Here is a 26090-nt window from a genome sequence, read left to right as displayed (position 1 = left end):
GGCTGATAGGTGTCGTAATCAGGCGGCTGTAATAAAGTATTAATTGGTCAAGCGGACCACAAAATTAGTGAATTTAATTATATTATATTTAAAAAAAATCTTGTGATGTCATAAAATTGATTTTGAAAGCCAGAAATAAAACTTTACTGTAGACCTTTCCAAGCAGCTTTACTATGCTCATAGCACTTGAAATTCGATAATAAAACTTATTCTTTATACACTTATAGTATGTAACTTACACACATTTTAACTGTAAGTGTACTAAGCTTTTATTTCTTTTAAATATGCATTAAAAACAATGTGTAAAAGTAGAGAAAATTAAAAAAAAAACACTTTGAAATGGCATATTTCTGTAATGGGTTGAGATAGAAATGAGTGGTTAGTGGCATTAACTACATTTTTGGTCTAGTTTCACATACCCTATTTTTGCTTGAAATTGGTTAAATTCTTTCAGCATACTTTCTGAGAATGAACTATGGGCATATTTAAATGGTAAGAACTGAACTATTTAGTTTTTCAGTTGTACTTATTATTTTTATCCTCTAAAATATAGAATAGTTTAAATTTGTAAGATGTATAAACAAAAATAAAAGTAACATAAACATGGAATTCATATATCAAAACAAAATTTATATAAATTCCTTTCCCTTTATGTAATTAAAGAAGAGACATTTTTAAAAGCAATGTACTAAAAAAAATAATTATTTAAAAAATTACATAAAATGTCAATAGTCAAATAAATTGAATGTATACTGCTACCACTATTTTGAATAAATGTGTTTTTTGTTTACTTTTGTAATGTATAAAACTATTTGTGAGCTCACAAATCCTGTTTTCAAGCCCAAGTCAAACTTAATGAGGCTGTTCATTTTGCATTATCTTGTTCTACATTATCGTTTATTTTTTGCTCAGAATAATGTATTCAATGTACAGCAAATTAATTAATTTTTGTCATTTCTGGAATAAGAAAGTATTTTGGAGGAAAAATATTATCCATACTATCGAGTTTTTTGTTGATTGCCTTTCATTCTTAAGTATATATAACTTTGTTGTTATAATCATGAAATAACCTACTACAATGTAGAGTGTCATGTTTGACAATTCGCCGCGATAACATCATTAATTGTCAGTTTCTCTTTTTGACACAGGACGAATTCTTTTTCCTGTTTTTTATTAATTAAAAAATGGAAGAAGAATTCCTAGCCAAGAACAACCCATGTGGGCAAACTTTGCTCGAATTGGTATCAAGAGGGAACGTTATAATCGCCGAATTATTAAGGCTCAAAGATCATATACCAGCAATTTTTAAGTGAGTTCTTGAACTGAGTGAAAAATAAAATTGTTAAATGTAAAGTTTTAATTTATTCTATTTTAATAACTACTTACACAGTACAACTGTAAGTTCTGCTATTGAGGATTTTTATTGCTTGTCCTAGTTGTAACGGTTGTATTGTATAGTATGTATATTGTATGCTATCAAGGGCATTCAACTCCAAGGCTTCATATTTGCACGTTATGTGTGAAAACAAAGCACAAATTAAAAGTTAAACTGCTTCTTCATTTCAGATTAGAAACTAAACAGGATGTTCAAAAATATGGGGAAATATTGTTGGATTTTGGATATTTCAATTCTCCTGAAGTAGTTGAGCAAAAGATTGAAAACAGTTTGGTGAATAATCACGGATTTTTATGTAAATTTTTAATTAATAAAGCCCGGTGTTTCAGACTTTAAGAGAACTGTCCGAAGAAATACGAGAGTATTATGGAGATATTTTAATTAGATTTTACAATGCTTATGAAAGTGTTTACAAGTATATTTCTGATCTTAATACCTTCATCGAAGAACTTGAAGAAGGTGTGTACATCCAACAGACCATGGATACTGTTTTTCTTAGTGAAGATGGCATGCAATTAATGGTATTGAAAATTAAAAAAAAAAAAAAAAAAAAAAAAAATGTATATGATTTAAAATTGTATTTTAGTGTGAGAGTGTGTATTTGTATGGAGTAATGTTGTTCATACTTGATTTGTACCATATCGGTCCTGTTAGGGAGAGATTGATTGTATCTTATTCTCGTTACAACATAACTGTTGTAATGTTGGATCAGGTTTGCAAGCTGATGCGCTGCAGTGGTTTTATTAATGGCACAAATAACAAACGGCCGCAAAATTACCCACAGGACTTGTTCAAGTATGAGTTTCTTCTTATTAAGAAAAAAAACCTTTGTCAATCATTGAAATTTGCCTTTTCAGGAGAATCCCAGTCAATGAGAAACTGGTCAGTGTGATCATTGGAAAGTTGAGGACTGATGACATTTACCATCAACAAAAAGCACTGCCGCTTCCTCAGCACAAGACGACAGCATTGGCCCAGCAGTCTGCAATTTTGTTTGTCGTACTGTTCTTTGCTTCAAATATTCTTCATAACCAGACTTCCAGAATGAGAGAAATCGTTGATAAATATTTTCCAGATAATTGGGTTTGTTAGAAAGAAAAACTCCTTCAATTTAATTTTTTTATATTTAGTTTCTTGCTGGTTGTTAATACATGTAATTACTTTCTAGATTGTTAATATTTATATGGGCATAACAATAAATTTAATTGATATTTGGGAACCATTTAAAGCTGCAAGGACTGCATTGGCAAATACTCTCGAGACTGTTAACATTCAAGAATGCGCCTCAATGTACAGAAAGGACCTAAATGTAACTTTTTCATCAAAAAATTTAATAATGTATTATGTTAATAGCAATGGTTTTTAGAGGCTCCTTGTTGAAACAGATGAGATGCTGATGGAAGGAAAGTTGACAAAATCATTTCTTATGGATAATGTAAGCAAGATAGTTTCACTAGCACGGGAGTGTAATGTTACACTGCGCTGGCTGATGCTGCACAGGGCACAGCGGGTGACGTTTGTTGAAACGCTGAAAAAATGCAAGACAGTGCGTGACGAGGTTATTTCAATGGTAAATCACTCGGACAGTAAAATACTTCAACTACTTCTCAACACAGCTCAGTTTGAAGTTATAATTTGCAACATGTTCAAGACAGTGAGTTACTTCAGTAATTGTTGATTAAAAATTCACACTTTGAAACGATAACATTTCCAATTTTTTTTAACAGGTTTTAGATCAAAGAAGTGATGAGTGGTCAGAAGGGAAAAAAGAAAGTTTAATTCGTATTAACGAGTTGTCAGAGGTTTTTTCTGGAAGTAAACATATAATGAGAGTGAAAAAGAATGGTATTTAATAATTTTCAAAAATTGTCTTTGATTGTAAAGTAATTATGAAACTATTTATCTAGATAGTTTAAAGAAATGGTTTGATGGGATTGCTGAGCAGATTGAAACTCTAAGCCTCGATGAACCAAACATCTCTGCTCGGAAGATCGCCCAGCTGATTGAAGCCTTGGAAGAAGTGCAAGGTAATATGTTCATATATTAAAAAAGCGTTCATGTGAATATTCACAGTTTGTTATAGTCTTTCAGCAGATGACAAGGAATCTAGGGGTTAAACAACTTGCAACAGAAACTTGTTCTTTACTTAGGAACATGCTGGCAGCGGTGAACATCCGAGATACTCTTTATGTTCATATGCAGATAATTGGCGATTTCAGCTATGGTTGGCTTGTTATTGACAATTATACACACTTGATCCAGCTGAGAATTAAGCAAAACCCAAGTCTTGTTCATAAACTAAGGGCAATGTTTTTAAAGGTCAGTACTCACAAATGGTAATTGTTATTGGGATGTTAGCCAATATTAGAAATGGAATACTTGTTTAGTTAAGTTCTGCAATGGAAACATCGCTTTTGAGGATAAACCAAGCAGAGGATAAGAATCTTCCTTCAGTATCACAATACTACAGCAATCAACTTGTCAAGTATGCGAGAAATCTTCTTCAAGTTATCCCAAGGGAGATGTTCCAGATAATGTCAGAGATTACAAAAATACAAACAACCCAAATCCCTGATTTGCCGACGAGGATGGAAAAAGATAAAATTAAAGAGTTTGCTCAGCTTGAGGAGAGATTCCATGTATCGAGGCTGACAAATGAAGTGTCCGTTTTTTCTACTGGGCTTTTGAACATGCCCAACACTCTTGTTGGGATCGTATGCGTAGAGCCAAAACAACTGCTTGAAGAGGGCATCAGAAAAGAACTATTTTTACATATTAACAAAGCTTTTGAAACTGGACTCACTTTCTCTTCTAAATTAAAAGTATAAATTTGTTTAAAATTTGTAACTACATTCCTTGCTTTTTAAATAAATATATTTTTTTTAGAGTTCTGATTTGGTTTTGAAACTAGAGGAGCTTGGAATGGTAATGCAAGGGCATAAAAACTCTTTTGAATACATCCAAGATTACATGGGGATTAATGGTGTTAAAATGTGGCAGGTAATACTTGTATTATGACTGTTTGCTATTGATTTTTCACAAATTCAAAAATTTACATGTTAAGGAGGAATTTAAAAGAGTTATAAATTCAAAACTTGAAGATGATTGTCGATTACTGAGAACTAAAAGTGCTAATTTGGACCTTCAAACTATTTCTTTCATCGGTAGACTCTGTAAACACATCATAGAGATAACTGATCCAAAGTAATTTGCAATACGATTTGTGTTTTTTTATACTCCTCTTAAAATTATGTTTTTCAGAGTGACATTTTTTTCTGAGCAAGATACTTTATGGCTTGATCGGAAGACAAAAGCAAAAATAATAGATCTTAAGTTTTTCAAGACTTTGATGAAGGCCATTGGCGTTCCAGGGCTTGTTGCTGTCAACAAAATAATCTGTTTTATTATCACTAAACAGCTTCAGGTAAAAATTTATCATTATCAGTTTTAAATAAGGTTAATTACAATAATTGATTTTCTTTTGTAGAATTTGGTGAATTTTTTATCAAAAGAAGCGAGTAACAACAAAGCTTGGTCAGATATATTTGGAAACCTTTCAAAATCATTGAGTCCATGCTCGTTGATCATAGGTAGATTATTAATGAAATTAGAAAATATTGAATGAATATAATTTATATTAACATTAATTGTAATACATACAATTTCTTCATTTTATTATCTTAGTTCAATACAAGTTTAATTTTTAAAGCAACAGTGTTTTATAAAAAAATTGCATACGTTTGTTTTCAGACCAGCCAGCGAAATTTTACCCAAATTCTGTGAACAAACTGCAAAAACTGTTCTCAGCAGGGCTTTTCGATACTTTGATTTCTGTAGGCCAACTGCAACTTCTACGCAAACAGATTTGCTTCACTTTGAATCATACTGCGAAAATACATGCTCGAAATTACACATCTTCTCTTTCAGTATTGAACGAGTAAGGATAACTTTAGTCTAATTGATTGTTTTCATACATCCGATACAATATAGATCAAATGTGTCCAAAATTGATTCTAACATTTAGAACATGTTGAATGTCAGATTTGGGTGTCTCAAGTTCAAAATAATGGGGAAGTTTATGCAATAGAACACATTGCAGGGGACCGCAATGGCCGATTAGTTAGGGCATCTGACTCGTATTTGCCATGCCACGGTCCTGTGTTCAAATCCCAGAATAGACCATGGATTTTTAATTGTGAAAATATGGAGAAAGTATTGTAAGATGGTTTGAACCCTTGTCCGTGACATCCAATGGGTAATTGGACATTAAGCCCTCCTGTACAATAGGAATTATTTTACTTTTTTTAAATGAGTGTGTGATGATTAGTGATAGTTAGTTGATGATTATTTGGAGATGCGGTCTGGTGTGGTGTAGGTTTCAAAAAAAAATTTTCTTTATTGAGATCATCTTCAGGGCCTGGGATTTACAAATATTGTTTAAATTTAACAAATACACGTAGGATGTGGAAAAAAGTGAATTTATACAATGCAAAAAATATTTTTTATATGCAATCAAAGTGTTTGTTTTCTGAGTAATTGTGCCATTCTTGCGTGCCGTGTTGAGAGTACTAGTGATATATTGCTGTTTTATGTTTATATACATTGGATGTTGAAGGGGTAGGGAAGGAAGTCAGTATAGAAAGACATTTTTGTATAAGGAGTCGGCTTCTTTGAGGTGAAAAGAGCCGACGAAGGGAAAAAATGTTGGTAATGGCTCGGCCAGATTATCCTTTCAGGATTATATAGACGGGGATAAATAGGAAAAGGAAAGTTAAATTGTTGAAAAATTAGACTATGTAAAAATGTTTGATGTGTGGAATGTGATGAGTGTTTTGTGTGATGTGATGATATATGTATGTTATCTATATTGAATTTGATTAATGATATTGGCGTAGCTGAGACTGAGTGCGACACTTTTTTCCATATCCTACATGTATTTGTTAAATTTAAGTAATGTTTGTAAATCCCAGGCCCTGAAGATGATATCAATAAAAGATCGAAACATTGGCACGATAAAGAAAATGTTTTTCTGCAACCTACATCACACCAGACCGCATCTTTTTTAACGTTTTTACAATAGATTGCACACAATCAATCATTTAAGAAGTTTAGAATATGATTAAATGGTTCAAACTTGGAATATTATTTTTTTTTAATCAAGACTTTAAATATTATTAATTATTGTTCAGTATCTATAGTACAATGTAAAAAATATTTTAGTGGGTTGCTTTTTGAGGTGAAACAACATTTGAGAGATCCTAAATTGTTTTGCCCTCCTTCAGAAGAACTTATGAAACTAGCGCCTTTATTGGATTCTGTTGGACTTAGTGATCCTTACATGCAAATTTATATCACAACGAAAGGCCTGCCTTACATGGGACTCTTGCTTTTTTTGTTTACATCGTCATTCATGAGTAAATTCAGCCTCGACAAAACCACAGGTAAAAATCACAACTTGTTGTTTTTGAATAAAATGTAACTTTTTTCATTCAGGCAACATGACATGCAAAAAAACCGGAGAAGGTTTGACCCCGTTCACAATAGGTTTGCAGACGTTATTAAGACAATTCCATCCACAGGTCACAGACCATTATATCACTTATGCCTGCCAGTACATAAAGTCACATATGTTTACAATCTCTATGTAAGTATGCTGTTTAATACGTCATCGTACCATACTGATATCATGTGTTTTAGAAATAGTAAACCCGAGATTCCACAAGAAGCTCTAAGCATGTTGCAGTTCCTGGAAGACCTCGTGGAATATATTGGATGTGGCAGAAATTCAATCGCTCAACATATTCCTCTTGTGATTGTCAATCTTTTTGGGCGAAGCATTGCTGCTTATACTGACTCTTAATGCCAATTTAAAAGTATATATTTAAGAAAATGTATTTTTGTGTGTTACTTATTCTTTATGTATATCTTTGTTAAATAATTGTATACTATCAAACATTTTATTAATAAAAATATAATTGTTGTTAATTTATGAATACAAGAAAATTCACATACATAGGTACCTATATGTACCCTTAAATACAAGGGAGAAAAAATTTGATTTCTTTACAAAACGTATACTTATAAACTACTTAATATTTACAAGCTTTTTCGCTTGCATCTGGTAGTGCACATCATGATTTCACTTTTAGTAAATCCTTAATTTTTCATAGAATTCAAAAAATTAGGTCAAATCACATACATAGTCCTGATAATGTACATCCTTTAATAGTGAAATTATGTTCCTCACATCTAGTCAAACCTCTTTTTATGTCATTTAATACATATACAGTCGTTAATATTTGTAAAAAAATCTTTTATTTTACCTGTTTTTGAAAAAGGTGACAGAACAAAAATTGTTAATTATTATCTATTTGCTAAGTTGTCTTGAATTCCGAAGTTATTTGAATCTTTTTGTGCTTGTGCAATTGCTAATCACTATTTTCATTTGACTGCAGAAGCACAACATGCTTTAATACCTGGTAAGTCTACAAATAATCTCTTGGTTTTTCGTGAATTTTTTATCAATGAGATTGACAAAGTTTCCCAGGTTGATGCAGTTTACACTGATCTTTTTAAAGCATTTCATTTATATTGGCTTTAACCATCTATTGTTTCAAATTCAATGCCTTGGTATTCATGGTAGGTTGCTATCTTGGATTGTTTCATCTTTGAAATGCTGTGTGTTTTATTTGGTGAAAAAATTTTCTGGGTTTATGGTTACCTCTGGCATCCCACAGGGTTCTAATCCCAGACAACCAGTTTTTTTTAATATTGTATCAATGATTTCTTCTGGTATGAAAATTCTTCTTTATTAGCCTTTGATATAAAGATCTATAAAGAAGTAGAATCTATCAATGATTGTGACATCCTTCCAACTTTGCTTGAGTTTTCTGACTGGTGTTCTGGAACTGGTCTTTATATTAATGTGAATAAGTGTAGTGTAATTAGATTTGACCATAAATTAACTTTTATGGCCTATGATTATTGTATTAATGGTTTGTCAATTATACATGTTAAAATAATTTGTGATTGGATTTGATCAAATCTTTTTTTTTTATTGGTTGTAGAGTAGACCATCATACTAGGCCCATGTCCAATTGATTGGCCTGTTTCAATTTGTGCCCATGCTCGGTGATTAAGATATTAGACTGCTTATTTTATTTTAAAATGTTGAAATGGATCTATTAATTGTTCATTACTAAGTTGGATTCAGGGCACACATTTTTCAACAAACCCTATGATGTAACTTGTTATGGTAGAATTTAAGTTTAGGCTGTTTGTTGAATATAGTACAGTAATTAAATATTGTCCGTTTCCCAGTTAGCTTTTCTTCTTTCAGTTTGAATATAAGTTGGAATGCCTTACTGTTAAAATGAGCTTTTTTGTAATTATTAATTACATGTTATTTAGATAAATCTATCTATATGCAACTGTATAAATAAAAAATAATAATAAAATAGCCATTTCAACTTTAAAAAATTAATTTCATTGCTTGGCAAAATAAACATACAACAATTTTACAATAAGTCCATAGTTTTTCCAGGTTGTGCGGTAATTTCTAAATGCAAAATTTGGATTTTTATGAAACTTAACCAAGTTCATAGTTTTACTTTTATCTTCAACCAGTGATAACCATACATTATCATCGCATATTTTTATTTTATTATGTTATTTTATTACTGAGAGATATTCAGAATTTGCAGTTTATAGAAAGCAGTAGCATTTAATTCTATCAAAAATCACAATTCACATCTGGGAGGTTTTGTGCCCCTAGTTGTAAGATATACAGACAAGAATGTCAGTAAACCTGAAACCTCATCATTAGTGAATCAGGTTATATGCTTTATAGCACAACACTACGTCTTGGTACTTGAAGTCTGAATTGTGATAATTATTATAATGGTAATAAGAAATGAGTATATGATATTAAAATTAGATATTCATTTTTACGTATTGTACATTTAAATAAGTGTTAATTTAGGAGCTGTTTCAGATTAATTTAAAGAATGGATCATTATAATATAAACAAACGAAACAGTGCAAAAGGAAAAATACATAAAAAAAGAAATATAAACGGTCGTTCTTTTTTATAAATGCTTAAATTAATGACTCATTTCAGCTTATAAAAACTGCAAAACTATTCAGGAGGTTTAAATACCAGAATATATTTACTGGAAGAAAGCTGTGTTCCAACCCAACCACCAAGGTTGAGAAATCTTGTTTTAACTTGTTAAAAACAAGAATCGACATGTGTGGCCCTTTGACAGTCGCAGACTACATGAAGGAGATATTTATGAACCCAAAGATGGGTTACTACATGACGAAGGACGTATTTGGTAAAGACGGTGATTTCACGACTTCTCCAGAAATCAGCCAGCTTTTTGGTGAAGTAGGTATGTTAGAATTTCTATCTCACGGTTGATCACATAGTCTTTGCATTATACAATTCTTGAAATTTTGCAGATGATTGCCATCTGGTGCATAAACGAGTGGCATAAGCTCGGCTCTCCTAATCCTCATTTCCTCGTTGAACTAGGCCCTGGAAGAGGCACAATGATGCAAGATATACTTAGGGTATTGATATTTGTTTACCTAGTTTCTATACAACATTCACATGCTATGTTCATATCTTATTTCATGTTTAATGAAATTAGTGATTGATTATGTTTTTCATGAATCTGAAAGACTTGAAAAATAGCTAAAATTACTCAAAAGTTTTAATGTTTTGTCGTTTTAAAAAATGAGAATAATGTTTTGTTTAAAGAGATTTAGTAAAAGTTGGTAATGATTTTTTTTGGGTGCGATAGGTTTTTAACAAAATAGGAATGAATAATGCGGGTCTGAGTGTACATCTTGTGGAAGTCAGTAGAGAACTGAGCAAGATACAGGCAAAGAACCTGTGCACCACGGTGAAAGAGACCACAGGTGCTCATTTTATGGAAGGCGTTACTGAAACTGGGGTCCCTGTTTATTGGTACAACAGCATTGAATCAGTACCAACGTGCTTCACGTTGATCCTCGCTCATGAGTTCTTTGATGCCCTGCCGATTCATAAATTCCAGAAGACAGATGAAGGATGGCGTGAGGTCCTCATTGATGTCAATGAAGCTGGAAACAAGCTTAGATATGTCATATCAAAAGCACCTACTCCTGCTTCACTTTACTTCACCGCTGTATGTTTTGTTTTTTAAAACTAAATTATATTTATTTAAATGTAGATTGTTACAGGGCGAGGAGAAAAGACATCATTTGGAAGTTTCTCCCCAGGCTGGTATGATAATGCAGCATATCGCACAAAGATTAGTAAATCATGGAGGCTTCCTTTTGGTAGCTGACTATGGACATACAGGAGAAAGAGAGGATACTTTCAGAGTAACTAACATACACTTTTTACTTTATTTTACTAGTTTATAGTGAGTATTAATTATATTCGGTCATCATGTTTCACAGGCATTTAGAAATCATAGTCAGCAGGATCCACTTTTAGAACCTGGGATGTCTGATCTTACAGCAGATGTCGACTTTTCTTATTTAAAAAAAATGGTCGCTGACAAACTTTTAGCCTTTGGTCCAAAAAGCCAACATGATTTCTTAAAATCACTTCATATTGACATCAGACTGGAGGTATTGCCTTTATAATAGTGTGTGGTGATTAGTGACCGTTAGTCGATGATTATTCAGAGATCGTGAGATGCATTCACACCAGACTGCATCTCATGATCTCCGACTAATCTTTGTATAGTATACATAAATCAAAAGATTTTTCACCAATTTGTACAAATATTATTTGCAAAATTACTTTTGTGATATACTTTATTTGAACTAGTTATATTTTGTAGTACCATCAAACAGGAGGTATTTTAATATATAAAAATCATTTGGGGATTGATTTGCACTAATGACAGCACAAATTGCTATGCCACTTCATTCTGTATAGTCTATTTTTAGGTATTAAATTTATCTAGAATTGTTACCTTGGTGGGAAGGTGATTTTGGTGATAATCATTAATCAGTTCTGCTATTAAATTAGTAATATTAAAATAAAAAAGCCAACAAAGATTATGAAATCCCTTTTGATGATTTTATCACATTATCCTGCGAGGTGTTGTACCTGAAATTGGGTTGTTACCGATCCTTTTGGTCTTCCTATCCTTGCTGGATTGGTCTGTCAGACCAAGTGTTGGCATATAAGCATATACTACTATGTAATATGAATATATGCTATGTATATTTGAAAATATGAAAATTTTTATACATATTTGAAATGGTGAAATGCCAAAAATGCGCCAGACAGATCAACCCAACAAGGGCAGACCAAATTTAAGATTTTATCACAGCTTCCAAGATAAAGTTAAAGAAAGTAGGATACTTGAATAGATTCGAAGTTGAATATAAAGGATAATAAGCTACATAAAAATTAATCTGTTGTATGTACTGCCAAATAAGTATCAATATTTCACACCCTATAGGGAAAGACAGTTTTTTCCCATGATAATTGTTATACTCTTTTCTTTATGGTGTTTAAAAGTTCACTACAACTGTGAATGTCTATCCTGATACGGAACTATGTATATATTGTATATGCTGCCTCAGAGTCAATGTATATAGCTTCCAATGTCTGTCACTATCCTTCTGCGTTCCTGGGCATAGAGTTTCCTCACTTCCATGTGCGCTTTTATCATCCTTCTCTAGATTTATTTATACCTGTTCAGTATTGTATTGAATAGGCTCCTTGTTTACAAATAATACGCATGTGAATGCTGATGCCTCTCCTTCAAGCCTCATTTGTTGTTCATGCCTCGCTTTTGGGTCGTTAAATGCACAGCCTACATTTGTTCCTATTTTGAACCCAACCATGTATAAGAAATATGCCTTTGGAAATCTTTCATTTATTTTGACTGTAAATTCTTGATTTACAAATTGTGGGTCAAGCTTTTTGTTTACAGCACTACATGAAGCATTGTCAACTTATTAAAGTACTATTTCTGTTGGTTTCAAAAATCAGTAGTTTTTTGTGATCTGAGAATTACACCCTGGTATTTACTGTACGTAGTAAAGCTTTCTGTCAAAGGTGGGGGGGGGTTTCTTGTACCAGAAGCATCAAGTTCATTAGGTCTAACACTTTTTCCCCACTAATGGATAGTTATGTGACTTAAGCTTATGGCACATTTGCACAACTCAACTTTTGTTGATCAACTAACAACATGCCTAGGTCTTTTCCTTTGTTTCTTAGTTTCTGTTGATCGAGACTTATATCAAATGTTTGATTGAGATTTGATGTTATTCATCCATTAAAAAAAAAAGTTGATTATGACATAATTTTATTTAGTATATATTATATTCAATACAATTTTTTTTTTTGTTAAACCCTACTTATGTTATATGGCCCATTAAATATGTTTTAGTTTTAACTACAAATATGTTATATTCTGACAAAAATGCATTTAACTAACTAAATACAACAATTCATTACAATTATTTTAATACAATACTGATCATATTTAGCACTCTTATTTTGTGTTTATTTTAAAATTTAAATTAAATAAAATATTTCCAGGTCCTTCTAAAAAAGAGCAAAAGCAAAGAAGAAAAAGAGATGCTACTTTCTGGCTACAAAATGATAATGGACAGGGACAAGATGGGCGAATGTTTTAAATTCATGTCATTCTTCCCTTCTGTCGTTAAAGAGCTCCTTGAACAATTCCCTGTTGTTGGTTTTGAAAATTAAAAAAAAAAGTTTAAACTTAAATTATCTTCCATTTGAAAATTCTAATAAAACTGTTCCAAACTATTGACCTCGTTTTTAAGGTCTTCAAATGATGTTAATTCCTGTTAAAAAAGAAAGTGTTATTAAACGTTTTTGTTGATTGTTAATTCGATCTTACTTACCTCCCAATATTTCTCTTCCCATTTTGGAAATAACTCACGGAAACTTGGTGGTTCTTCACCTTGCCTGACTGTAATGATTACTTTTTTCTCCCTTGATGAATGTTTTATGTAAGCCTGTAATATAATTGACAATAACAGTAATAAAACAGTATAAACATTGAAAAGTGAATTTAAAACTGACCTGCGCTAACTTGTATGCATTCATCTTTTCTTCTGCGTCAGCATCATTTCCAATCCAAATATATATACCTTCTTCTGAATCCAAAATCATTACATCATCTGGGTATAGATCCTATAATATATTTTTACAAAAAGGTGTAACACGTAAAAATGTACACATGTAAAAAGGTGTAAAAATGCCTTTTAATTACCATAAAATCTAGTACTAAGTAAATTAATCCAACTTATGTTTGTATATTAGTGTTGTGTATGTGCACATCTGTGAGAATGAATTTGTGTTTGCATCCATGCATACTATTATTAATTTTTTATTGAATACAAAATAAAGGACTTACTTTTTGCTGATAATCAGAGATCTCTTCAATTTTAAATTTATGGTTTTCTTTAATATAGCAATGAAAAAGGCGGTTTGTAAAATATGAGTAGGACTCGTCAACCTCTTTTTTATACGATTTTCGACCACCTAGAGTTTGCCAGAAATCGTCAGGCTCCTCGCCCTCCTCGAGAACAACCGCTTCCCTGTCAGAGCAGAAGCGGTCTCTCACCAACTTGGCCATTTCTTTTTCAAAGTCATCACAATTCTAAAATTAATTCGTTTGTAATACAATGGAATAAATTTGTTCAGATTTTACTTACGTTTCCCATCCAGAGGTAGCTTTTAGTCGGGGTCTCGAGGAGAAATGCATCGTTTGTATTAAGCGATTCCGTAACTTCTGGGACTTGAATGGCTCTTACATTATTTGCACAAGTGCCTACAATCTGTGGACATCATGCACAATTTTATGCAATAAAATATTTAATTTATTTTTCATTCTCTCGAATCAAGCAAAGGTGGTTTAAAAAAACACTTGGTGAAGTTTTTCAACCAAAATGGTTAAATATTTATTTATGATATTAAGTTAAATTTTATTAGCTTTTTACTTACACGGAAGAGCCTAGTTCCATCAGTGTCATAAGAGTCATAATCTCTCAGGTTTTTGAAGCCACTGGCATGTCCTCCCATGAAAATAACCATTTTACCTAAAAATAAAATATCAAGTTTTGTAAATAATAAATAAATAAAATAACTAAATAAAATTGAAAACAACACCTTTAAATAATGAATTGAAGTGGGCTGGCTCTAAGCCTTGTTCCACTCTGATTTGAATGGCTCTACCTCCAAGTTCATTATCAAGTTTGACTGCTTGCATAGCAGAAGCAACCTTTTCATCAGCAGTCGAATCTTTGCCCTAATAAAGAAAAAAAACTCAGTTTCAATATTTAAATTTATCCAGGATAGATTTACCTGCCAGTAGTAGATAATGTATTTCCTTCCAAATTCGGAATTGTACTCGTATTTTATAACATAAGAGTCGCCACCGAAAAATATCCCATAGTTTTCTTCTTCGACTGGAAGCAGCTCAAAGTTCTGGACTCGAAAAACTTGAACTATGCCATTTCCATTGTCTGGCATGAAGCCGCCAACTGTACCACATCTAGTGGAGGCTGACCTTTTATTTCTTTCTTGTTTTGGAGAAACTGAAATGTTTCAAATTCCATTTACAATTTCTTTTGATACACACAAGAGTAATTTGTGCAGTAGAAAGTGTACTGGTTTGCAAATCAATTAAAAAAAGTAAAGTGTAAATAATTTTTCAGTCAAAATTTATACTCTTTTATATGTATGCCATAAAAGTCATACTTCTATTTTACTTGCAATAAAATAAAGTTAGAGTGCAAGTTTTGATTAGTTGTACTCTGCACAAATGTAGTAACTTTAGTCTGTCAGACTCAAATCATCACTTAAATTACAAAATTTAACATAAAAAATTGTTAATGCATAGTTTTATTTTTATACAACTTTTTTCCTAAGAAAAATTAAAATTCACACAAATTTGTAATAGCACAGGGTTTTATTGTGTGTTTTCATTTGAAGGATTGTTTACTCAAGCCAAAAAATAAATAAATAAAACATTCGCTTGTATTTTATTATTTATTTCGAACTGTACATATTTTTTATCATTATATAATTACATGTAGTTATTTTAATGTAAGCCAAATGAAATGAGTTCAGAAGTAACTGAGTTTTATTAAAAATTAATTAATTATGATGGTTTGAAAGAAAATTCGCCAAAACACCGGAAAATCATTTAGTGATTAGAATATATTTAACTAACAATTTATTGCCTGGTTTTATTCTTAATAATGCATTAAGAGCAAAACTATGTAAAAAAAATTGTTAGTAAAATGTTCATCTATCACTAAATGATTTTCCAGTGATTTGGTGATATTTCTGTCAAACTATTATAATAATATATTTTTTTTAAATAAAAACTCGTGAATTTCTGATCTCGTTTAATTTGGTTTACATTAAGTTATGTATGTTGTAATTAATATAATGATAAAAAGATGTACATATAGTTTTAATAAAAAAATATGAGTTTTTTTAGTGTATTATGAAAAAGAAAAATGTATTTTTCTTGTGGGTACTTTCTCAGTTTTATTATTGAAATTAAAGCTCATAAAAGATTATTCATATTGGATTCTGTTTACCACTGCTGTAAGTTTCACATCAGGCAACTTGCTTATGGCACTTTCTATTCAAACTTTATAATTTGACATTTTTATATTGACGACCCTGGTGGTTTATTTCAAAGTTTGGTTTTAAGCCGCTGTGCTGTTTTAATTAATTTTAATAAATAAAATTATCTTTAATTATTGTCATTATTGTGAAACGTAGTGATTAGAACATCTCCTTAAACCCAAACATCCAGGATATCCTTATAAAACTAAAACAGTATCAAGACAAAGGTGTAAAAGTATTATCCAAATGGATTTAAGGCCACGCTTGTGTGATTGAGAATGCAAAGGCAGACAGAATGGCAGTTGGTAACTCAACTGATACTCCTCAAAATGGGGTTCCGTTCAGTGATCTCTGCTGTCACATTAGGCAGCTTGTGTTGGAAGCCTGGGGGCATGTATGGGGTGCCTGTTCAGGAAACAAGCTCCTCGCAATAAAAACAGATGTAAAAAAATGGGGATCCTCTTCGAGACCTTACCAAAAAGAACAAACCCTTCTAAACACAGCTTCGAATTGGCTTCTCCCGGCTCACCCATAGTTGTAAGGGTCCTTAAACCTGTGTCCAATCTGTATTTTTCCTACATTAGATCCTACATCATAATTGATTATCCTTTATACACCTCTGCCAGAATCCTCTACCAAATCTGCAAAGACCTCCAATCCATACTAAACAATAATTAAACACCAATAAACAAAATTTTAACTTCTTAACAGACATCCAACTAATAGATAAAATGTAATTTCATATTCTCTCAATTCTTATTTCTGCTCACACCGCGTGTTGGTGGTGTGGTGGGGCTCAGTTATGGCAAAGCCCGTCTGGGATCTCAGGTGCTGGTCGGTCTTGGGCTGGATTGAGGGGCCCTCCTTGAACTCTGAGATCAAAGAATCTCCAGTGCGCTTGGAGGAGTCGATAGTAACTAATCAATCACTAATCCTCGATAAAGCCAAATGCACAATATTACAATTAATAAGTCGCAAGAGATCCTTGAGATCCCTGCCTGGGCTGTCACTGTACCATAATTTGTGGGGGTTTTGTTTGATGATGTCAGGCTATACCGCTTACTCTGTTTAGTTCTTGTTTGGCAACGTCACTCAGTTTGTCTGGATAATGAGATCACTAAATGCCTAACATACCATACCTGAGAGAATAGCTGTCAGGATTATTGGAGATGATCGATGTGCAATTGTGATTATGTTAACAAACATTGACAACATATAGGGGAGAGATGTTAAAGTGATTGGCACTTGATCACTCTACTGGGTCTACCTACTCTCTTGCAGGTTTAGCGCATTTATTTTAGTTTATGCCTTCTTCCTTACTGAACTATGTTCAACACATTTGAGTGGCATATAAATCTGCAAGATAGTAGACAGACCCAGTAAAGTGATTATGTGCTGATAAGTTTTGCATGTGTTACTCACTTGAAGACCAACAACCACCACCAATAATATATATAGTAAGAGAAATAGAAATAAGTAGAAACATAGAAATTGATAGATAGACCAAGAGGGAGGGGGAGGGAGAGTGATATCCTACAATATTTGTAACAGGTTTGGATTAGCACAGAATAAAAAAAGCAAAAACGTATTATTTAATATTGCTGCTGGCATAAAATTTACATAATAATATACAGTAAACTACAAAATGAAAAGGCTAAGCAATTCAGTTAACATTGTGTTAAAATATTATACAACAGAAAAAGAAGAAAATTGAATTATTTGTAATTCTGTACAGATTAATTATGCATAAAGCTGAAAATAATATTTGAATGAGGTTGGGATAAGTAAAAGACAAAACAAACCATAGAAAAATAAAGTAGTTTTTAATAGAGCTCCTTGCAGAAAATATATGTAGTAATACAAAGTATAAGAAGTTAGATAAGAAAGCTTAGTGTCACAAAGAATAGTGGAAGCACAATGATATAAGTTTTAATATAGGTACGCAAATTGAGGTACAAAAAATACAAGAAGAATACAACAAAAACTGTTTAAGCAGCAAAGCAGTATGTCAAGACAGTTTGACTAACCTCTGCCAAGACCACCGGTCAATTGGCTATCCCTCCAGTCGCTGAAGTATTCTTTGAATGCAGTTGGTTCAGCTCCTTGGATGATCCGTTGCATCTAAAATTAATACTTTTCATTAAAATGTTTTTACTATCATAGAATATTAATCACCTTTGTCCATTTGGGGTATGAGCTTTGGTCCAAAAATGCCTGCCCTTTCTTCAGAGCCTCAACCCTTTCCTGGCTTGTAGCTGTTTTACCAACCCAAACGTAAATTCCAGAGTTGACAGTGTCCAGAATGAAGCAGTCCTTGAAATTTGTGTAAAATTTAATTTAGTGTTATCAGATTTTTGATGGTTTTTCTCACCTCTGGCTTGAGCATATCGCGTTTCAGTGGTTTTTGACCCAATTTTTCTGACACGAGTTTTCCACTACTGTCTGTGACTTTGTACAAGGAGACAGTTGCCTAATAAAAAAATCGATAAAACTAAATTCATTAGAAGGTAGGACACTTCTATTTGTTATATATGCTGCACATTTTATTAAATTAGTTCTTATTAATAATAATCTTGGTTTGTTAAAAATAACTGACATTACTTACATCTAAGTTTTTTTCAAACTCTTCGTCATCATCAACAGCAGCTTCTTTTGGAATCTGTGCCTGAGAACCGGAACCCAGCAAAGAGAAAAACTGCTTCACTTCTTCTTCATTGCTCGATGAGTCTGAAAACACGACGGTGATAAAAACAGCCACAAACATATGAAATATTTCAAATGGTACCAATAATGTAGACTTTTGCTCTTCCAGCATGGTCTTGATCTCTAATCTTGTTGGCGGCGCTGACAGCCTTGAGCCTCTCAGTACCTTTAGCTTTAGCTCCTACATAGACGTATACGTCTTTTCCTGAATCGAGGATGAAGCAGTCTCCTTTGTTCATTGACTGAACACCAACTTGTACCTGTCTGACCCTGACGTTCTTCTTTCCTTTGACTTGGTACAATTTCTTCTCGCCTTCAGCATTTGTCACTGCATGATGGAATCCTGAGGCGACACCACCAGTCACATATCGAAGACCTATAAATAAAATTTTTAAAAGGTGCCATTCGAGTCAGTTGATGCTTCAATTGATTTTGTTAATCCCAAATTAAATTCAAATCATAGTTTGATGTTTTTAAATTATATTATCAGTTTGAAAATTAGCCATAGCTGTTTCCAAACAATATTTGTATAAGTTAATTATTAATTTAATTTAAATTTTAAAGACATGAATATTACCAGATTTAAAATAACTTTGGAAAAGGGCTGATTCATGAGCTTGGACTTCCCTGTGTTGTACTGGGCTTCCTCCAAGACCATCGTCCAATTGGACTGCTAGAATGGCAGCAGCTCCTGACTCGTCCTGTGGTATTATTACATTAAAAATAATACTTAATAGAAAATAAAATAAAGCTAAATTACCTGTGATGTTTTACTACCGAGCCAGTAATGAATATCCCATGAAAATGAGCCTTTCTTTCCTTTAGTCTCAGTGGTCTGCAATTAAAAAAAGAAAAAAAAATATTTGCAAAATTAATTTTATTTAGTTGGATTTTAAATTTAAGTTGCTCTATCAGGTACAATTACCTTTAAAACGATGTAAGAATCGCCTTCAAAAAATTTTCCATAATCGTTGACTGGAACAGGAACAGGCTTGAAATTCTGAAAAACAAAAGTATAAAATGAATAATATATAAATGAAGTTTTAAAAACAAAACTCTGTTGTAAATTTGGATCAAAAGGATCAAAATGGCATATGAACATAAATCATTATTCACAATTCTACGAATGTGTTCAAATCTTTGTAGGAAGCAATTTTTTTACCAAACAAAAATTTTGCTATTTGAGAAAAGTCATTTTGAAGTGAAACAAAAAGGAAACTACTTAATAAAATAAAACATAAAAAATACATACACATGAAATTAAATAATTATGCTTTTTTTTATTATTTTGCAAATCAATTGGCAGGAAACTAAAAATAATAAATAACACTTTTTATATTTGACAATATAATTGACAATAAAAATTGGCACAATTAAAAAATATATAATTTTTTAAGCTTATTATTTTGTTAATTTTTATAACATTTTATTGAAAGGAAGAAACTTTCATCTGTCATCTAAAATGTCTATTCTAATTTACTGGAAAATTATAAAAATAGAATCCTGAGATCATCAGACTAAAATAAGATAACCCAACTTCCTCCGGAAGAACTTTTCTTTTAAAATCTAGTGGTTGTCAGTGATGATGATTCACCCTTCTGTTTTGGTCTGTCGGTCTTGGTCACTTAGGGAAATTTGTTCACCCGTGAAGGCCAGACTATGAAAACAACGACTATGAAACAACTTAAAATCGTTATTTTAACTAGCAGTTCAGCCTTCCTTCAGTTTATAATGTACATAAAATTATCAGTTAGGTAGATTGTAATCCCGAATTTATGCAGTTTTTGTTTATACATTACCAAATACTTTTTTTTATTGTTTTATGTATATATATATATATATTTTTTTTATTAAGGTGGGATGGTATTATAAATAAACAAATCAAAAGACCGAATTTAACAGTTTTGCAGTTTATAAATAAAAATGTGTTTTTAATGGTAATATTAAAGAAATTATAAAAAAATAAGAATAATTAAATTTAAAAAAATATATTAAGCTTAACAATAATAAAAATAGTATGCAAGTATAATTGTGGATCAATTGATGTATACATCATATCTTGAATTATAATTATAATTTCAATTAGGACAACCTTCAGATGGCAAAGGGAATTTTTTTAACTTTAGCCCCACCAGCCAATCTATTTTCTACACCACTTTTATTTAATCTGAGATAAAAGGCAAAGCTATAAACTTTTATCTCTGGCAACTTTAGTGAAAAAACCTTTTATCCCGAAAGAGAGCGGGTAGAAATAGAAGTGATAATTTAATTTTAGCTTTTCTAGTTTTTTTAGTTTGCACTTTTCATAAATGCGAGATCACGAGCTTTTTCAAAGTCGCCAATCCTTGCACATCTCCATTAAATCCAAGACAATGGATTTCAAAAAGGAAATGCATTGTAACATTTATAAAAAAAAAATTTCTTGGCAGAAAATTGTTTTAAAAAGGTGGACGATTTTCCGCGACAGCGGGTCAACTATTCTTTCCAGTTATATAATTTTGAATTATACGATTTTATAATATTGTAAATAATATCTTATACATTTTTGAATAATTGCACCTTATTTTTATTTTATGCGACGATGCGCAATTCTAAAAGGAAAGAAAAGATGGGAATCACTAGCCATATCAACATATTTAGGAGAATTTTACAAGACGAACTATTGCACTTTTATAGATTACTAACCCTGTTGTCGTCAGGAAATAAAACAAGACTATTTTGAAAAAAAAAATGTATTTTTGACTTGTTTCAACACGAATGTTTGGTTTTCTATTTCCATTTTCTTTTTTTCTATTTCCAAAATTGTTTTTAAGGGAACAAAGGAAGCTACTTAGAAAAGCTAAAAATCCAAAAGTTTTTGGGGAAAATGTTAAAATTTGTTCGTTTTGGGAATAAAGTTAAAATCTATCTATTTAACTAGCTATAAATCTATGGGAACACCACAACCAGATGTAACTTAAGTGTGCAAACAACCCGCGGAACTTTTGACAATGTAAAAACCTCTAGATTGGATACAAATTCAGGATTTGGCGGTAGAGGTGTAAAGACAGACACTCAAATATTTACTTCTAAGTTCCAAAGAAATTCGAAGTTAACATAATCATCCTCACGCTCCACACAATTAGGAAGAAAGTGACATTTATGTGTAAAATCTCATGCCGGCAACATAGGCAAATCTGACATAGTTAAGTAAAATCCTAAAAAGCGGAAATTGATCACGAAAACGTCGTGTACAGATGAATGGGCAGGAAGTAGTACAGGCTCTTGCATAAAATAATTTTTCCTTATAGTTAAGAGTCATTTTGACTCCGCCCTTCTTCAAAACCGCAAAATGACTCAGATCTTGAGTATCCATGGGAATAAAGTCGTATCTTCACAGGCTCAAAATTATAGACGACCAGAGAGATCACTAAGTTTCTCAAACCAGTGATCATAAAATCTAGGAGCGATTTTATGAAAGAGTGGCTCTTAGAAAAGACAGAATTCCACCATTTTAAAATATAATTGTTAAGATCACTTTATTGCAAATTAAATAAGAACTCTTACTATTTAAAAACGACTAAAAATGGTTCATAGTAAATCGAAACATTTATAAGAAACGTGAAAAAAAATTGATTTGCTGGTTTACGTTAAGTGAATATTTTATCTGTAAATATAACAACAAAATTTATAATTACATAATATTTGTACAGCTGCACGCAGACAATGTTTAACATCAAATTTCAGAAATTTATACTTTTTTTCCAAGTTTCATTTTTAGTAAAATAACTAAAATTATTTTGCTGTTGAACATATAGAATGTAAACGTAGAGGGTGAACGAAGAAAATATATTGCAGTGAAACAGCTTCAGCGCCTGTTTCTTTTGAACTGATTCCAAAAAATTTACACTATGCAGGCACCGAAGGTTTTGAAAAAGACCAACATTTTTCTAAGCATTAATACTAGTATAAACCAAGTTTAGAGTAATAAAAAAAACAATGATTTTAAAGTAGATATATAAATTTGAACAGATTGATCCGGCAATGAAGGTTTTCAGCATATTCACGCCGACATCAAGATTGCAACACCAAAGGTTTTTAAAAAAGACCAACATTCGTTTAAGCATTAATACTAGTTTAAACCAAGTTTAAATTAATTTAAAAAAAATTATTTTAAATTACATATAAAAATTTGAACAGATTGATCCGTTAATTTTTTTTTGGGGGGGGAGGGGGGATTTTTTAACGTCAATTTTGATCAGGTTTTCATCAGAACCATGCCGACATCAAGAGTGGAACACTTAAGGTTTAAAAAAAATATATTTCGTAGTCCGATTGATCAAATAACTTCTTTAAATTAACTATTCTTTTTATGTATGGTATGGGTTGAAATGAAAAAGTGTCACGAGCGGGATTAGCATGATGATGCATTTAGCATTAACCAAGTTTAAAGTAATAAAAAAACAATGATTTTAAATTAGATATATAAATTTGAACAGATTGATCCGGCAATGATCGGTTTTCAGCATAATCACGCCGACATCAAGATTGCAGCACCAAAGGTTTAAAAAACCTAACATTCTTCTAAGCATTAATACTAGTTTAAACCAAGTTTAAAAAAATAAAAAAAACAATGATTTTAAATTAGATATATAAATTTGAACAGATTGATCCGTTAATGATCGGTTTTCAGCAGAACCACGCCGACATCAAGATACAGCACGATTAACAATTTTTAAATTAGAATTACACGGTAGGTACACGGTAATTCCATTGACTCTTACACTCTCTCTATACATAATCTATGAAAATTCAATAATCCATAGATAATGTAATTAATATTTACAGTATTTCATAATTTTGTCAATGTTGAAATATCGTTTTATTATTATTATGATTATTGATCTTTAAGATGAGGCTGCTATTTGAAGAGGCTAGGAATTGGTACAAATTAATAATAATCGATCTTCAGTACATTTTTACATCAATAATTGGTCAATTTCTTGTTAAAAATAGTAAAAATTGACTGACCTCAATCCTCCAGACTTCGAGTCCGTCCTTTTTTCCGGCGTTGTTAAATGCTGGGTGCATGTCTTTGGTGTTGGCGACTGTGGCGGCGGATCCAAACTGAAGCGCAGCGAGAATGATCGCCAGGGCTACGGGGAGCCGGAGTGACCTCCAGATAGTGACATACATCTGGAACAAAGTCACGAATGAGTCAGACTCGTTTGACAACTCCAATACACTATTCAATGTATAACACAATGTGCGTGATACAACAGGAAAAGTTAATTGTTTAAATTTTTTAAATTGTTAATTTTTAGTATTCATGTTTTATATTATTTTTATATATTTGCAAATAAAAATTGTTTAAATACGGTCATACAGGAGTAAATCAAAAATTAGTATCTATATAGACTCTAATCAGCTGTAAGTATAAAAAAATTAGAAATAATCAAAATGATTCACATTAAAGGGAGTGGTTTTGTGATTGTCTCACAATACCATCATCATCATAATTTTGTTTGAACCTTTAATAAATTAACCGTTATAGTCAAGATTTGTAAGTTTAGAAATAGAAAACATAGCCATAAATTAAACAAACTAAGTTATTTCATGATTGTATTTTTTTCTTTGTACATCTTGCATGAGAAATTTCATGTGTTTATAGACTATCAAATCAGGATTTGAATCAGGAAACATTTTCGATGGGTTTTTCTGAATCTGAGCGTTTTCAAAATAAGACGTGAAGAATAGATTCAGCGAGTAAGCAAGGTGCATGCAAAAATATATTTTTTCTGGCAGAAATAAGACTAATATTCTTCTAAGCCTTAATTCTAGTTTAAACCAAGTTTAAAGTAATAAAAAAACAATAGGTTTTTATTACTTATTTATTAGGTAGGTGGTTCTTCTGGCCTGGACCTGAATTTTTCAGAATTTGAATTCACAAAAGATTCTGCATTTGAATAAGCAAGGTTAAATGTTAAAATATTTTTCTTAGCAGAATGTGATGTCGGTCGCTCCTTTCGTAACTTGCAGCGTTTTTCTTGGATCTGTGCATTTTCAAAAAATTAATTCACAAAAGATTCAGCATTTGAATAAGCAAAGTGTATGTTAAAATATTTTCCCTAGCAGATCGGTTGCTCCTTTTGTAACAACATGCAGCGTTTTTTTTAATCAATGATAAATTTAATTTTTGACCGATATCGAAGTCGAATTTATCTACATGAGGCACTAATGATGCAAGTCTGGTACAATTTACTGGTAAAAACGTTTTATATCTCTCACTATATAAGTTATGTAATTCATTATTTAATATGGTTTTATGGCATTTACGTAGTAAGAGAGTTGAACAGTTCTTTTTATTTAATTTGACAAGAACGAATTTTGGGCTTAGGTTTAATTTCTAGCATTCGGAGTCAAACCAGATTGATTTGTTGATTTTCAAACATGAGAGTCTTAATTTATAACAAAGTTTTAAAAGTCCATGTTTGCTGGCTGATTTTAAGTAAGTGGAGTAAGTGTGGTTGCGTTATAATCCTTTAAATGCTTTGACTAGCAAATTAATAAAAAATATAATAAAATGATTATAATTATTTTATTTATAATGTGTTTATATTTAGTTTATTTATATTGTAATTATAATTATAATGATTATATGTAATGATGATATATAACGATAATAAATAATGATTGGCGGGGGATCGGCGATTTATTCTTGCAATTCATGTCGAGAGACGTGCTTGTAACTCCTTCAATCTGATGATGAGCGTTTAATGCTTGAAAACAACAAACTGTCAGTAAGAATTATCTTTTAAATTAGCCGTGGAAAAATGATACTTATAAAGTATTTTTGGCAGTAAATTAAAAAAGTTAACTTACACACACACACTTAAGTTAAATTAACGTTTTTTTGCTAGGAAAAAGTATTTTAGCATGAACCTTGCTTATTCGAAATGACGTATAAGAAAAACGTACGAACACGTGCTTCAACACAATAGTTCATGATAGAGGATTTTACACACAAATTAAAATTGGTCACATTTGTTGCAATAGACCTGTAGATCTTTTGCACTTGCGATAATGGTCTGGGGGCCGACAAAAAATTTAATTAGACAATTTAATTGCAATTAGACGAAAACAAGCGATTATTTCAACTAGTAACCCAGACAAATAGCGATTAGAAATCGAAGGATTCAAAGATAATTAAAATAATCACCCAATACGAGCAATAAACAAACAATAACTACCTCTTCCACAATAGAACTTCATCTGAATACATTTCGACGGATTTAAATATTTGAGCTGGTCATAAAAATTCAACTAGAAGTAAAAAAAGAAAAAAGCGATCGAAATAGTTTTAAAATTTTTTAGTAGAAA

General features: G+C 31.6%; 4 protein-coding genes across 10 annotated transcripts in view; 3 read left to right on the top strand and 1 right to left on the bottom strand.

The window, feature by feature from the left end:
• The first annotated feature begins 1059 nt into the window (after positions 1 to 1059).
• Positions 1060 to 7338, top strand: LOC106662878 (WASH complex subunit 5). Its single transcript, XM_014387313.2, has 19 exons — positions 1060 to 1309; positions 1567 to 1669; positions 1726 to 1917; positions 1983 to 2191; positions 2254 to 2479; positions 2565 to 2705; positions 2763 to 3050; positions 3124 to 3241; positions 3304 to 3423; positions 3480 to 3715; positions 3784 to 4218; positions 4283 to 4396; positions 4461 to 4600; positions 4658 to 4820; positions 4884 to 4986; positions 5147 to 5333; positions 6617 to 6837; positions 6890 to 7040; positions 7094 to 7338. The coding sequence occupies exons 1-19, from the start codon at positions 1185 to 1187 to the stop codon at positions 7254 to 7256; spliced, it is 3435 nt and encodes a 1144-aa protein (XP_014242799.1). The 5' UTR covers positions 1060 to 1184; the 3' UTR covers positions 7257 to 7338.
• A 1870-nt stretch (positions 7339 to 9208) lies between these two features.
• LOC106662772 (protein arginine methyltransferase NDUFAF7, mitochondrial) lies at positions 9209 to 13132 on the top strand. 3 transcript variants are annotated; one of them, XM_014387087.2, is made up of 7 exons: positions 9209 to 9298; positions 9516 to 9785; positions 9860 to 9970; positions 10204 to 10569; positions 10625 to 10768; positions 10847 to 11020; positions 12954 to 13132. In XM_014387087.2, exons 1-7 carry the CDS (start codon positions 9296 to 9298, stop codon positions 13122 to 13124), a joined length of 1239 nt encoding a protein of 412 aa, XP_014242573.1. In that variant the 5' UTR covers positions 9209 to 9295; the 3' UTR covers positions 13125 to 13132. The 3 variants fall into 3 exon arrangements, with proteins under 3 accessions (XP_014242573.1, XP_014242574.1, XP_024086247.1); XM_014387088.2 differs by lacking the exon at positions 9209 to 9298 and having other exon boundaries at positions 9466 to 9785; XM_024230479.1 differs by lacking the exon at positions 9209 to 9298 and having other exon boundaries at positions 9470 to 9789.
• LOC106662686 (gelsolin, cytoplasmic) overlaps positions 13117 to 26090 on the bottom strand; it is a 15141-nt gene continuing 2167 nt past the window's right edge. Inside the window, exons 2-18 of the mRNA XM_024230460.1 lie at positions 23742 to 23906; positions 19657 to 19731; positions 19492 to 19566; positions 19309 to 19432; positions 18814 to 19107; positions 18634 to 18755; positions 18400 to 18498; positions 18204 to 18341; positions 18056 to 18149; positions 14751 to 14983; positions 14556 to 14694; positions 14391 to 14485; positions 14102 to 14224; positions 13801 to 14046; positions 13467 to 13577; positions 13286 to 13399; positions 13117 to 13225 (exon numbers count right to left, since the gene is read on the bottom strand). Coding sequence (XP_024086228.1) covers positions 13166 to 13225; positions 13286 to 13399; positions 13467 to 13577; positions 13801 to 14046; positions 14102 to 14224; positions 14391 to 14485; positions 14556 to 14694; positions 14751 to 14983; positions 18056 to 18149; positions 18204 to 18341; positions 18400 to 18498; positions 18634 to 18755; positions 18814 to 19107; positions 19309 to 19432; positions 19492 to 19566; positions 19657 to 19731; positions 23742 to 23906 — 2307 coding nt within the window. The 3' untranslated portion in view covers positions 13117 to 13165. The remainder of the gene's footprint in view (positions 13226 to 13285; positions 13400 to 13466; positions 13578 to 13800; positions 14047 to 14101; positions 14225 to 14390; positions 14486 to 14555; positions 14695 to 14750; positions 14984 to 18055; positions 18150 to 18203; positions 18342 to 18399; positions 18499 to 18633; positions 18756 to 18813; positions 19108 to 19308; positions 19433 to 19491; positions 19567 to 19656; positions 19732 to 23741; positions 23907 to 26090) is intronic.
• The window catches only part of LOC106662774 (relaxin receptor 2), a 16392-nt gene continuing 14208 nt past the window's right edge, over positions 23907 to 26090 (top strand). For 4 of the 5 annotated variants that reach the window (XM_024230469.1, XM_024230471.1, XM_024230463.1 and 1 more), the window contains exon 1: positions 23913 to 24140. The gene's annotated coding sequence lies outside the window, so the exon portion shown is untranslated. Of the gene's footprint in view, positions 24141 to 26090 lie in introns of all 5 variants that reach the window. The other variant, XM_024230467.1, reaches the window with a different exon arrangement.

This window comes from Cimex lectularius, unplaced genomic scaffold (assembly GCF_000648675.2).
Source record: "Cimex lectularius strain Harlan isolate CLEC.00 unplaced genomic scaffold, Clec_2.1 scaffold73, whole genome shotgun sequence".
Lineage (NCBI taxonomy): Eukaryota > Metazoa > Arthropoda > Insecta > Hemiptera > Cimicidae > Cimex > Cimex lectularius.
The sequence above is the reverse complement of the archived record's forward strand: the minus strand, read 5'-3'. Positions and strand labels throughout refer to the sequence as shown.

What these genes read in the sequence shown, in the direction of transcription:
- LOC106662772 (XM_014387087.2), top strand. An exon ending in CTTCACTTTACTTCACCGCT is followed by an intron (nt 10,570 to 10,624) that starts GTATGTTTTGTT and finishes AGATTGTTACAG; the next exon opens with GGCGAGGAGAAAAGACATCA. An exon ending in ATATTGACATCAGACTGGAG is followed by an intron (nt 11,021 to 12,953) that starts GTATTGCCTTTA and finishes AAATATTTCCAG; the next exon opens with GTCCTTCTAAAAAAGAGCAA.
- LOC106662878 (XM_014387313.2), top strand. Translation starts at nt 1,185, where the DNA reads ATGGAAGAAGAATTCCTAGCCAAGAACAACCCATGTGGGCAAACTTTG. An exon ending in CTTTCTCTTCTAAATTAAAA is followed by an intron (nt 4,219 to 4,282) that starts GTATAAATTTGT and finishes TATTTTTTTTAG; the next exon opens with AGTTCTGATTTGGTTTTGAA. An exon ending in CATATGTTTACAATCTCTAT is followed by an intron (nt 7,041 to 7,093) that starts GTAAGTATGCTG and finishes CATGTGTTTTAG; the next exon opens with AAATAGTAAACCCGAGATTC.